This window comes from Barbus barbus, assembly GCF_936440315.1.
Source record: "Barbus barbus genome assembly, chromosome: 16".
NCBI classification, from domain to species: domain Eukaryota; kingdom Metazoa; phylum Chordata; class Actinopteri; order Cypriniformes; family Cyprinidae; genus Barbus; species Barbus barbus.
The window spans coordinates 6,582,854-6,597,915 of NC_136744.1; the positions used below are offsets into that span (position 1 = coordinate 6,582,854).

Here is a 15,062-nt window from a genome sequence, read left to right on the forward strand (position 1 = left end):
CATAGATCATTGAATCGGATTAGACCATTAGCATCTGCATATTTCCTTTAAAGTTGTAACTGGCTTCCTACAATTAATACAGCCTGCATCCCAATGTGCATACTATCCATCCTAAATTCTGTGATATTAGTAATTTTCAATACTATTTAGGGCAGATAATGTGGGTAGTATGCACATTGGGACGCAGGGACAGATACCTGCTTATCTTTTGTTTTGTTTTTGCCTTTAAGTTAAATATGCACATTCTTCATTGAATCGTTTGCAGGGAAGATAAGCTATTTTATAGCTTCGCATGATGATTCAATTTTCTCCTCTTAAGATTTGTAGAATTTCGTTTACTTTGATCTGATTAGCGTGAAAACAGTGCGGATGCGCGCTGCTGCTTCAGCCGTCATGTGGTTATTATCCAAATAAATTGTTTGTTCAACAAGCGGACAGAAGTCGATCCATTTCTTGGTTGGAAACGTTTTAATGACGAAGTATAATTGTTGTTATTGTAAATATACATTTTGCCATGGCCACGGAGGAGAATCGAAGATCGTGGGTCACATTCAGCAGACAGACACAAGTATATATGTTTATATTTCAACAAATGAGAACTAAAATTAAATCCCTGGAACAGTTTTGTAGCATTTTAAAATGCTGGTTTAATGTAGTAAGACTGATGATATTAATGAAGCCAGAATATTAATGCAACTTGTTTAATTACACATTGCTTTTTCGTCCCTTTAGAAAATCGTAATGAAGAAAACCCTTATGCATTAAGACAGTGTTTATATTTTATTAGTAAGGTTTGTACAGAATGTGGTCTTATAAATATGTGGCCTCGGTACATTAAGCATTCTTTCTATGAGAGGAAAATGCTTAATGTGTAAATAAACGCGTTGGGTTAACATTTTGGGCTCATGTTTCCCAGAACTCTACGCGGCGTGACATCACCATCACCTCTATAGACGTGTAAAGAACCATCTTTTTTTTTTTTTTTTGTGCAGACTGTGGCAAACTGCCCTGAATGTTCAAGCTTGTCTAAACTCCCCATCCTTACACCACAGTTTAATTACTCTTTTGTGCTTTCAGGCATCAGGAATTATAACCGCCCTGCCGCTCAGGCTTTCGCTGGTCCTGATAAGATTCTTCATTTTGTTTTAATCTCTCAATTAGCAGGTTTAATTGTAAGACTTGAAGTTGTGATTAGCTACGTGGTTTATTTGACCCTATGTTTCCAAAAAATGACTGCTATCAAGTTTTGTGCTTTTCTTTGTGCAATTAGGCAAATGAACTTGATAGAAGATGCTGCCAGGTTACTTTTAAACAAGAGCTAGCATGAATGGTTATTATATTGTATTTTGCTATTTCTTTCATCCATTTGACATTATTTCATGTCTTAGATATTTTGATGTAGAGACATAATAATAGATCAAGTAGGTTAATGTCAAAGTAAAAAATGCCATACAAAATCTGAATAAAAAAAATGTTTAACACTATTTTTCCCTAAATGAACGTAAGAACTAACAGTATTTAATCAGTCATTTTTATACAGACATACAGGCTACAAGTACATCTTGATAAACTGCAGGTTTTTCTTTGTTTTATAGAACAAAGGCTCTACTCTAATGCTGTTTTTATGACTAGTTTACTGTAAATCTACTCATATTTTTAAGTCAAATGACATTGTGGATCTAGTCTAATGACATGATGTCAGTAAGCTTAAGCTTATATAAAATCAATGTGATTAATTTTTACCGCCTGCAGAATTACACGGAAAACTGTTTGAATGTAGTTCTACATTGAATTTTGCAGTAGGCTCTGCCTCCTTTCATGTTTATTATACTGTATATCATTAAAAAGTATGTATTAAGTAAGTTTAAAGATGGTGATAAGGTGTCAATATGTAGAATTATATCAGTACAGAAAATGAGAAATTGTACAGATTAGTTTAAATATTACTCAATTATTATGTAGTCTTCCCTTTGCCATTCAAATCTATTTATCCAAAAGTTTGATGCTTGACATAAATGGAAATTCACCCCCCAAAATATCTTCAAGTAATCATGAATGTTTAGAAAAACAAAGAAATTAATTTGTCAAGAAGTGTGGGAAACTTGCAGTATGCACCATAGATTTATCAATTAATATGCGACAGTGGAAAAAGAGAGACAGTTTCTCCCGTACACACAGTGTACATAACAATAAACACAACCAAATGAAAAGCGTAAACGTGGCATTTGTGTGGGTATAGGGATGAGATGGCAAAGTGTGACTGCTGGTACCCAGCAGATGTGTTCAGCATCACTGCCGCTGCCCATTCAGCTCAGCACAGAGCCAGCTGCTCTTCTCACACACACACACACACACGCGCTGCTCCTGTACATCCTGATCACACATTCACACACCTGCATGACTAACACTCAACTCGCTCTCAGTAGGCACAACATTTAGCCTAATGTTATACTGCAGAGAGCCTTTTAATCATGGGGCTCAGAATCGTTCAGTGTTTTGCGCACAAGTAATTATCTGTGCATCAGGTTTGGAAACCATGCTTTTGCCTCCCCAGTCCCCATTTCATCACCTTCAGTTTGCTTGAAAGTATTGTGGATGTGGTTTTCTTTGGAGTAATTGGCAGCTTTCAGGAGTCTTGGCCGGGGTGTAGGCTGAGGCATCATTATGTCTTTGACACCTTCTCCCTGTGTCTTGGATGTAGGCTGTGAAAGCTCACATTTCTGAGGTGCACCTCCAGTCTTATAATAGAGTCTACAGGGTGTTTTGTTTACTGGCCATGCTCTTAGTTTTGCACTGTTGCTCTTTCTTAGTCCACAGTGCTTTATTGGCATGACTGCAAAGATTACAAAATTACAGAAAGTATATGGTAGTCCAATTAAATTTTGGTCTGAGAGTTGAGAAACTTTTATCAGACGCAAATATGTTGTACAGGCCATGAAACTGTATTTTGCATTTTTTTTATTAATTATATTTTTTAAAATGTATATAAAATATATAACATCCTCCTTTTTTTCTAATATATTTGTTTTGATGGCTTAATGTGAGGAATATTCCATATGCATGTAGCCACATTGTTATTTATGAAATAATATAAATGCAATACATCGTAGATACATACATAGATGCTGTAAAATCAGCAAAATTAAAAAATATTGAAATAATAGCGCCCATAATATAATACATTATAAAATCAGGCATCGTATCAACTCAAGTACTGGCATTTAGAATACATTTGTATTGGTGCATTCCTAATAGGTTCATTAACATGTAAAAGTTTGTTTTAATTTAATTTAATTTGATTAACTTTCCATTCATTAAAAGAATCAATTCATGAAAAATTCAGAATTTCCTCATAGATATAAAGCAGCACAACCATGTTTTATGCACACACACACACACACACACACACACACACACACACACACAGTGTGTATATACACTGCAGCTCAAAATTTTGGGATCGTAAGATTTTTTGTTTTTTAATAGTCTCTTCTGCTCATCAAACAGTAATATTGTGAAATCTTATTGCATTTCAGAGTGGAGAGAACAGACTTTGGGTCTCAAATTAGAGATTTTATCAATGAAATGTCTCAAGAAGCTTTCACATAGAGCATTGGAGGCAACGGACACTGTGTTAACAGGAGGATTAATAACAGAATTAATAACAGAAAACAGGGCTTTAGGAGTAGAATGATTTTTTTTTTAATTAAATCAGAAAAATAAGCAGCCTCAGCAGATTTAGCAGCAGACTGATAAGCTGATAAACTGTCTTAGACCCAAACTTAGAAGAATAGGACTGAGACAGCGTTACAAATTTCTTAGTAAAATGAGAAAGATTAGGAAGAGACAGAAAATAAAATCAGCTTATGGTCAGAAAGCAGAAAATCAGATATCTCAATATCAGAAACGGCAAACCCATGAGAGAGTACAAGATCCAAAATATGGCCCTGAACGTGAGAGGAGTCCTTTATCCACTGAACCAAACTAAAAGAGTCAATAAGATTGAGAAACTCCTTTGATAGCAAGTTTGACTGACAGCATACATGGATGTTAAAATCGCCCACTAATAAAAAGCGGTCATACTTTATGGCAATATTGCCTATAAATTCAGTAAACTGCTGTATGAAGTCCTTTGCTGAATGAGGGGGACAGTAAAACACCCCAATAAAACAGGACCGTTCCAGTCAAGATGGAGAAGTTGAACTTCAAAACTGATAACCACATCCACTGAAACAGGCCGACAGTGTTCAAGAAAGGAGTCTTTTATATTTGAAAGTATATTAAAATAGAAAACTTTGATCAAATAGAGCCTTGATGAGCAGAAGAGACTTCTTTAAAAAACATAAAAAATCTTACTGATCACAAACTTTTGAGCGGCAGTATATACTAGAGCCCTGCATTTCGGCCTGGGCCCGACAGGCCCCGACTTTTTTACGCCCCTAGGGCCAGGCTTCGGGCCAATTTTCACGTCAGAATTCATACGCGGGCCGGGCTGTTTTAGGTCTCTTCTTATTTTTATATTTTAGACATCCATGATGAAAAAATTGCCGCACTGGTGGAAACAACAGGAGACCGTGCCGCGACTGAGAGCAGCTCGATGGTGTTTAGTGTCCCGCAGCAGGTGCACAAGTGACTTCAGCGTTCTGCGCTCAAATGCACGCAATAGGCTAAAGCTTGCTGCAAAGCCCCAGCAAACATAACCATGAATGTGTCCGTGGGAAATAGTAAGGAGATATTTGAATTATTGAATAATAAACTAATGTTTTCTGAGTCCGTGTTGCAAGGTTGAAATTGCTGATCCTGACTCGAGTCTCCTCATTAGACGCGCCTTTAGAGAGAAATGCATCTTTATTGATTATGATTAAGATTATAATAAAAGTTTGTTTTCGTTTTTTTTCGTTAAGTGATAATTTACGTTAAGCATCATGTTATTGTATGTTTTTTTTTTATTATTATTATCATTGTGCAGTGATGTTAAATGTATCAAAAGGATTAACAATGCAGATTTAGAACTAGATTTAGACTAGAAAATTACAGCAGATGTTTTGAATGAATACCCTTAACAAAAAGCAGCTGAACATGACATGCATTATTTAATTATTTATCTGGCTCATATAAAATTAAACTGACTGCATTAAAGTTGCTGTTAATATAGAACATGTTGTCCAACAGAAAACTATATTCTTTGAGCGCTCATTGGAAATGGGATTTAGCCTAAAGGTTCAGATTGCATAAATGTTGAAAATATTGAGCCAACGCTGTGACTTACTGTGCACAGGAAGAGGACAACATAAACACGAGACTTTCGGAATTAGCCTTCAACACTTAAGTTAAATTATTTATTAAACAACAGTTAAAAATAAAATGCCACAGTGAAAGGGAGATGGATGTTGCTGAGGTCCAATAAACACCATAAAATTGTCATTAAAGTAACCCATATGAATCATGCATGATGCAAACGGCTCTGGCGCATGCCACATTACTGTCTTTTGGCTTCATTGTTGTCAAACCTGGTGCAGTGTGCACTTTTTATGAATCTAAGTACGCACACTAATGAGATGCTCCTGATGTGGGAGAGACAGCATAACAGTCTAGTCTTTGATGCATATTCAAATGACGGTGTATCAGAACTACTTCTTAGAATATGAGCTGTAAAATGATACCAAACATGACAAAGAGATCATGAGATGTGTTGAGAGGAAATGTGAGCTTGCACAGATGCGCATCAGGAAATGTGCACATGAATGCATTCCCATGCAAGGCAAGGTGATGATGAACAGTCTTCACCATTCATATTAAAGAGTCCTTTATGCTAGTGTAGTAAAATGAAAATTGAAATACATGAGTGCTGTAGATTGTTGCCCTTTACTTCTACAGCAGTGTGAACTCAATTTGACAAACTGTTTCTCATGTCAGCGATGCAGTTTTCATGTCTTTCATTGCTCTCACTTATTTTGCAGGATCCTGCAGCAGCAAAATGAAGACCTCCGTCGCCGGCTCTCCCAGACCACTCATAAGATGGAGGCGATGGAGACGGAGTTCGAAACCAGTCGACATTACATGCAGGCAGAGATGGGTCGAACCAGAGACGACCTGGAGAAAATGAGAGACAAATTCAGAAGGTTAGCTATTTTTATTAAAAAATAATAGCATATTGCACATACAGTTCTTGCAAGACCTTGCGCTCGCGTGGCAGTACCGGCGATTCTCAGAAATTAAATAAAGGGCATTTTTGAAGGGAAAAGGAGTCTGCGATGTCGCTAAGTTGGCAACACTGTGCATCTCTATTTCTCCAACTACGGGTTACGGGTCAAATAGAAAATACGCGCTGCGTTAATCGCGCGTTAATAAAATTAGTGCCGTTAAAATGAATTTGCGTTAACGCGTGATTGACGTTATTAATATTGGCACTGATCATGTGAAAAAATAAATAATTAAATGTCAGGGTCTTTTATTGTTTTACAGCCCTGTTGTATTTATATATATATATATATATATTTATATACATTCCGTATTATACTGTAAATTCCATTTGTATGACTGGATTCCATAATTCCATTTGCATTTTCTGCATTGTGAAAATCATGGAGCCCAACCATTTATCCACAAACCTCTGACTGCAAAATGAAAAGAGTCTTCCAGCGTGAATCTTGTGTGTTGAGGAAAGAGGTGGATACAGCATCTTTCTTACTGAAGTTGCAGGCGTAGATGAGGGAGGGAGATGAGACATACCCCTGCAATCCATTTTTAATGATTATGATCAAAGCAGCCAAATTAATGAGCTCTTTGTAGTTATATGAAGCTGGCAGCCATCACTTTAATCGCACTGACCGGCGGCTGTGTAGAGTTGCAGGACCCCTGCTGCAGGCCGCACTACAAAGCACAGCGGGATCGGCAGCGCAAAGCATGCTGGTCCGGCTGACACAGTCCAGAGGAAGATGAGAGGACTGCACACTTGCCTGGATAATAACCACATATAAAACATCTGGAATACCTCCTTTCTCATCAGTATTTAATACATTTGTTGTGTGAGATTTCAAAGGGCAACGGAGTTCTGTGACGTGAATCATAAGAAATGGAACATTTTTGGTTCCAATTCCACTTAACGATTCCATTAACGATTCTTTTAGTACTTTTTCTCTCTCATCGCACTCAATTCAGACTGCGAGTTCACAACTCGTATAAAGCATAATGACTTTCAGTGGCGGCACAGTAAACTGTATTTTAGTATGTCTGTCCATCAGCAGACATCTGAAGAATCATTAACAGAATCAAACATCATGAAAATCATTTGGCTCCAGAATTTTATAGAAATGGAACCGGTTCTGAATTTACAACTCTTATTCGGTCTGAATCTAAATACACCACAGCAGTGTTTATTCGAACCGAATTTGATTTATTTAATATAATTTAAGTGGTCAGCCGCAAGTTTTTTTAAAATGTGGTTTGAAATACTACTACAATTTTAATTAAATTGACTCAACAAATGATGTTCTGTTGTGCCGTTTTAAAACAAAGTGCCTGACAGCCTAGTCTTCTGGAAATAAATAAAAAAATGTTTAACAGGCAATCAAGCAGCTCTATTGTTTGACAAAAGCCTTGTGTTTTTACAGGCTAATTAAGAACTGCATTTGAGAGGCTTAAGTGGCTGTAGTGTGTTACTTTCAGTACGGGTAAAGGAGGAGAACAGCAGCGTGAGATTGTGGCTGATTTTAATGATCATGAGCTCGCTGTGAGGCTGTGCTATTTCAAATCATTTGTGTAAGGGTTTAGTGGCACGGTAATGACCAGTTCATCTGTGTAACTTGCCTCTGACATGCAGACACAAAGGTGAAGGTTACTGCATGTCAATGACTTTTCTTTGGAATATTGTGCACTGATAATGCACAGTAAGACCAGGAACATTTCATCTTTAAGGTACAAAAAATTTGATCCGATATATGAATGCAATTTGTCTGCTTAGAAAAGTGTGAAAAAGAGAAATACAGCACAATATGCTGTTTGTACAGTATAATGTGCTGTTCGCTTATCAACATACTAAAGTTAGTTATTAAATCTGCATTAATAGCTTGCAAATGTTGGTTCATTCAAATTAAAATGGTTATCACACCGCATTTTTGCCCTGTCCAAAATTTGTTTACATTTTGTCACAATACGCTGGGTGGCTCTGCCCCTAATGAAATCTCATTGGTCCAAAATCCCATTACATATGTGTACTGTATATTAAACCTCAGATAGCTTGGCTGTGATTGTCTCTTTCATGCAGCATTTTGGCTTTCAAGATGGACAAAAAAATGACTTGTCACTAAACATCACTTCACACTTTGTTCTGAAACAATGTTATAAATTCAGCTTTAGATCAGCTGATCCAAGTGCAGATTCTGATGATTTAATCGTGGGCTCATATCGGCCTGATATGCCCCTGATGGTCTGAGTGCAGCGCTTTGTGATTGAGTCGGTGTGTAATTTGGCTGCAATCATGCCACTTTATCTCCAATCAGGATGCATCTCCGGCTTATATGCTTTCAGACGGCAGAGAGATTGAATTACCCAGCGTTCCTTCCATCAAAAAGTGTGGTGCTCACATTTGCTGCTCCATTTCCCCGCCTGCCACATCCTAAACCTGCATGCCAGCTCTCCGCAGATAATAGCCTAATTGGATTGTAATTGGTTAGTGATTCTGCAGCGTAGGCGTTTGAATGCTATCTCTGATGTAACGCTGTAACATTGTCACATGCGCTGTGGCGATTTGCACCAGGTGCTCTGGGAACCCTTGAATGAGAGCGTTTTTATTCAATTTATTTTGCTTCTCATTCTGTTCAATTGGACCTTTCCCGTCCTCTGTGATTCAGAGCGGTCATCAAGCAGCAGTAATTATTGCATTCCATCAGCACTGACTGTCCGCCGTTATGAACTGCTGCTAAAGTTTATGACTGTGCTCGGCGCAAATCACCTCCGCTTGCTAAATTGAATTGATTCAATTCTAATTGTTATGAAGCCAGAAAGTGAAAGTCCCTTATTATCTGCCAGGCAGCGGAACAGTATTGATCCACGTGAGGGAAAGAGTGATTGAGATTGAGCTTTGCGCTGTAAACTGAAAAGCAGAAGTTGGAGATAATGTGGCATACAGGCCAGATGGTCTTTGTAAGCACAAATTCTGTGTTCGAATCAATGTTTTCTTCTAAAGGTTTTATGAACAGAAGTCTTGGCACCTTGTGCTGAATCTCATTTCATGAATTCAGTGTTGATTCAATGAATCGGCAGAAAGTGCACCCTGTTTGCTTTCATTATTTTACAAAAGCACAATTATTTGTTGTTATTGTGAGTGCGCACAAATAAAAGTATACCTTTCACAGATTGGAAAGATTTATTACTCTTATCTGTATGAGCAAAAATGACGGAGTATTTTAAGTTAAATGCAAACGATCGCTCTGGCTCATGCAGCGCTACTGTTCATCTTCCACGCTTCAATAGCGCACGCTTTTCTAGGTTAATATTAAAGCGAGTGGCCATGTAATGTTGCTGCTACTTATGTTTCAGATGATAAACCACATTTGAGGTCGAAACGACCAATGTACTGTTAGTACCACATAGACCAGCTGTTAATGATGTGTCCGTCAGTTACAATGTTACTCCGCCACTTGTTTTTTTTTTTCTGTGATTAAGCGACTAATGAAATTTTGATCGACTAAACCTCTTCTGGTTGACTAACGGTTAGTCGACTATTAGGGGGCAGCCCTAGTAGCAACAGATCTTTTCTTCCTCATTAAGACGTGTATCCAAGTGTTACAGATTATCCAAAAAGAAACAAAATGTAGGAATTTGAGATGTGGGTGTTGCATTTTTAGTAAATATGTCCAAACAAATATATATATAACTATTATATATCATAGAACATATCTGGATATAGCTTTATACCCTGACAGTGACTTACACTTGTCCCCCCGCAGACTGCAGAACAGCTACACGGCGTCTCAGAGAGCAAATCAAGACCTGGAGGAGAAACTTCACGCCCTGGTAACCTTTACACTCCACTTCCCTTTCCATTTCTACATTCCTTTATCTTAAACACTGATGTCTTTAATTGCCGTTTAATTGTTCCGTGTGCTCTAACGACACCTCTCTCAGTTCGTCACAAGTATTATGAACTTTAATTGAGGAACCTTTTGCTTTGCTTCATTCTCCAGGGACTAACAAACACAGTATTCCTCATGCCACTCATGCATGCTGGAAGCTAATTTTCCACTGGGAAAATTGTTGTTGGGAGACAAGCAACAGTGATTGTGTTGCTTTGATTCGCACTTGAGATAAAAACACCATTATTCTTGCATTGTGTTTTAAATTGTTGCAGTTCTGCTACAAACCAACTGCGAGTTTTGTTTACTCGCCAAGTGTAAATCCAAATCTGACTCACTTTTGGATGTTCAATTTTGGACCCTGCCTTCATAGATGGGCTGTGATAGGCAAATAATCATGCCATAGACGATCATAGTCACTTCCCACTGCTCTCATCTCACGGCTGTGCATAAAACAGTGTTTGACCACAGTCCTGTTATCATGATTTTCTTAAATATTTCTGCTGTTGGCGACACACTACTCTACTGAGAATGTTTACAGTAAATGCATGGGCGAGTGGTTTAACAAATAATGCACTTTTACATTCATCAGACAGAATCCAGGTTTTTTGCCAGTTCTGCTTTTTTTCTCAAAGGACTAGTTCGCCCAAAAGTGAATGAGAAATCGTTGTTTACGAACTCTCTTCTCGTTCCAAACCTGACTGCTGTGGAAGACAAAAGGAAGTTATGAATAGGTCAACTGATATAGATCACATAATACAATTTAAAGTAACAACAAAATCAAAATAGACAATTCTTATTTTTTGTATAGAATATTGCAGTTTTTTTTTATATATACGTGCACATCATTATTTTTTTTTTAATTCACGTGCCCTTGTAATCTTGAATTAGTGCTGTCAAAATAAACATTCCGGCTTTTACCAAATATGCCAAATATTTTTAATAAATATTGGCTGATACATCAGCCTTGGTGATATATGTGTCGACCACAAACTTTGAATAATGTACTTATCTTATCAATGCATTAGACTTGAGGTATAATTTGAAATTGAGCTGGCAAGCTCCGAAAAGGACTCAAAAAGCTATTGAATATCTTCAAAATAGCTTCCCTGCATTTGCATAAATTTGAAAAGAGTGACCTGGATTTTCATCAAAAATTCACCTTTTATGTTGCACAGAAAAGAAAGTCATGCAGGTTTGGAATGACGCGAGGGTGAAACAATGATGAGAGTGTACATTTTTGGGTGAACTGTCCCTTTAAGTGCATCAAAGACTTTCAGGCATTGTTAAATGTATAAGAAATGTTTTATAAATTATAAAACATTTCTTCAGGAAAAGACCCATGATACTTCAGTGTTGTCGTGCTGTCATTCATTTGCCACTCCAGTACTGTTTAAAATTCAGTCACAAGAAATCAAAGCAGATTCCGCTCCCTTTTAAAATGATTGATTTGCCATTGATGTTTTTTGCTTTCAAAAAAAAGAAAGAAGAAGAAATGCAGAGGGCCCTGAATGACCACTCTGGTTGTGGTCATAATTGTCATGTTTTAAGGCCGTGCTGATGGATCAGTCAGGCGATTTGGTGGCAGACAGATCTCAGCATGGTTTTTTTTCATAAAAGCTTTGTTTGGATGAAAATTTTCTGTGCTTTAGTGCTCAAACAAAGCCAAAGTAATTGTCTGAGAACAATCGAGAGCTAAAAAAATGAGCAACATCAAAAGCTAAAGATTGAATAAATGTACAAATTTGTCCCTACGCCTCTTTTTCTTCACTGAGTATAAAACAATTCCCACTGGATGTTCTAATACATCATAATAATAGTCATAAACTGCAGTTGTCCCCCGACAATGTTATTCATTTAGGATGAATGCGATTTAAAGATTATTTGAATATGATTGTGCATCACAGAAACCGGGCGTCCTGTGTTCAGTGTGATGCATTCATTAAAATATCTTTAGAAACTGCTGTTTGTTGTAATAAATTGTTAAAGGATTCCATGTTTTAGTAAAGCCAATATGAATCTAAACCCCCCCCCCCCGACTCTGCCTTTTTCCAGTTTCGCTCAAATGAAAATTTAATCAAACATGCATCTATAATAAGTTATTTTAGGAATCTTTTATCACTCTTAGGTGGTCTGCAAAATTATCTCTAGAGTAATTTAGCATGACTGGAAAACTTCAAAATGAGTCGCCCGCTCTTAATCACGTCTGAAGACTTCATGCGTGTATAAGGATAGCATTAGCTCTTGATGATTTATGTTCGTTTTCAATGAAATCCCAGCGGTGTCTTAGTTCTGCATGGTGAGATCTCATATCCATAACCTCTGCATAAAGCTTTGCCAATCACAGGTGAAACAGGTGGCATTCCGCTCCGTAATCTCTCGTTGAGGACACGGGGATTATCCCGGCCGACCTGTTCCACCTCGTGAAGGGCCCATCATGTCTTACCGTAGGTGCTCTCAGGACACGAGCTCACTCAGAGTTCTGGTTTAGCGAAATCATCTCCAAATACAAGCACAAGAATGTGGAAATCTGTTTTCAGATTAGATTTGCAACCACGTTTCTGGTTGGGTAATGCAGCATATTCAACAATGATTGAAAAGCATAGAGAGAGGATTGAAATTAGTTTGAAATTAAGTGCAGAATTCATCTCTCTTCAAAATCAAAACTATAAAATATCCACTCTATTCTAAACTACTGGTTAGTCTTTCTCAAGCCAACATCAAAGTTTGTCTTTTCAGCTCAACTTCACTTAACAAAAACAGTTTTTAATAGGTTTAATTGATTCTGTCCTGTCTGTATTTATCTTTCTTTCATTTAATACTTGCAGAATAAGCACAAAATTAAATCTTTCTCTTCCTTTCTTCTCCTTTTCCTCTCCCCTCATGCTGCCTTGTGACTTTGGGTATTTCACCACCATCATCATCATCTTCGTCATCATCAGGCTGCCATCAGTCAAACTTGGGTCTACGCAGTTGCGTTCTCATTCTTTCTATTTATCCATTTCCTTCTGTCTGTCTCTGCTCTCCCAATAAGTATTTCTGTGGATATCATTCCCATGAGTCATTGCATCTCCTTCCTGTCTCCTCCCCTCTCTTCCTGCAGTAGATGGCTGGATATAGCTGTGGCCATGCCCGTGTCTGTGCATGTGGACAGCGGGATTCTGGGATAGATGTCACGCCATAGAGTGCAGTCCAAATGTTTAACACAGTGGTTAAAATGCAAACACTGTAAGAAAATAAAATATGAGTAAATTACAAATGATATTTTACAGCATTTAAGGTCACTGCAAGATCACTATTTGTAGGGCCATTCTGTGTGAAAGTGAGTAAAAAAAATCTCTTCTGTAAGTTCATTAGTGAAGTGTTCAGTAACAGTGGCCATGCACTACACTACCCATAATCCTGAAGAGAGATCAACCAATCACGGCAAAGCTCAACAGTCAGGCCGCTCACTTTCATTTACCAACTCAAACCACCCGGCTCTGGGTTGAATCACAACTTTTGCCCTACGAAATCTGTTTTAGTTTCTCCCAAATTCAGTGTTTTCTGTACATTTTTCTGGACTCCGAATTAATGGTTTAAATTCCGATAATCAAACGTTTCTAAAAAATGATGAAATTCATAAAACTTCATATTTTTTTATATATTTTTTAATGTTATTATTATTATTTTAATAAAAGGGCCCTGAAAAATTTATTATTTTTTAAAGAAATGTTTTTATATTTTATTCACAATTTAATGCGAATGTATTATAAAAATGGTGGTAATCAAATGAAGGCATAAAACATTAACAATTTAATCTTTTAAAATGTAATCAAAGAAAAATGTAACCATTCCCTTTATTTTTTGGCAAACAAAGTGCTATTGCTGTTAAAATAAAATAAAAAATTAAGAAAAATGTTATGTCAAAATGATATTTCCTTTTTAATATTATAATTGTGTTATTATTATTATTATTACATTGAGAAGTGCATACTGCTGTACAATAGAAATATATTGTATTTCTGTCAAAGTTTCTTCAAAGTTTTTATTTTGACAGGTTGTTGTGAAGACCTCTGAGTTTCAGCCGTGATAAATGATAAAAGTTTGGAAACAGTTAAAACATTGTTTAAAAGCAATATATAAAGACAATGTTTATTACAAAATACTCACATGAAAATGAGTGATTTTCAGATCTTTATGGGAGTGTACTGTGACTTTTGTGCTTGGCTGTGATTGGTTGATTTCTCTTTAGGATTATGGGTGGTGTAGTACTTCATGGGGAACTGTAATTACACATGATTTTTAATATTTTAGGACTTTTTAAAAACATTTACTGCTGATGAATGGGACTTTTACTCCTGGAGCCCTATTATTTACTTTGCTCTGTTTTGCACACATAAACGGGCTGTCATTCAGTATAACAATATTTTAATAGCTACAAATGATATTTTTTTCATCTATGCTTGCTAACATGTCTTGTTACACATGGCATGCTACATGTCTTTTGCTGGTAGACAGACACATTATATTATACAAGCATATATTTCCTAAATTATGTATTCTTAGTCAATTATGTAATATTTTAGAGTTGCACTAAAGCACAGACACTGTTGGCATTTTGACCACTTGACTACAACTTTGGATGATGTGAATGCAGCTGTTAAAGTGATAAAAAAACACTTTGGCTCCCTCCTTTCTATCCCCATTTCCGTCAGATGTGCTGTGCGTTATACTGGCTGTTGCATTGCCGTTGTTACATGTGGACTCTGCATTGCGTTGAAAGGCTGCCCCCTCCTTAACTCTTTTATTGGTCCACATTGTCCACTTCAGTCAAACAGGGACTATAAAGATAATTGCTTTGTTATGGACATGCCAAGCTCCAGTTTAAGGGTCATAGTTTGTCTACTTTTTCTCAGTGTCTCTCTTTGTATCTCTCTGTCTCCACTTAAACCAAGAGCCGGCCGGGCTGAAGTGTGTCTTAAGTAGCAAAGCTTCTGTTAAGTA

General features: G+C 37.0%; 1 protein-coding gene across 2 annotated transcripts in view; it reads left to right on the forward strand.

Annotated features, from left to right (window-relative positions):
- The window catches only part of LOC306882821 (tight junction-associated protein 1-like), a 93,333-nt gene that overhangs the window by 65,036 nt on the left and 13,235 nt on the right, over window positions 1-15,062 (forward strand). For both annotated transcript variants that reach the window (XM_079437741.1, XM_079437742.1), the window contains 2 exons: window positions 5,961-6,122; window positions 9,951-10,017. In XM_079437741.1, coding sequence (XP_079293867.1) covers window positions 5,961-6,122; window positions 9,951-10,017 — 229 coding nt within the window. The remainder of the gene's footprint in view (window positions 1-5,960; window positions 6,123-9,950; window positions 10,018-15,062) is intronic.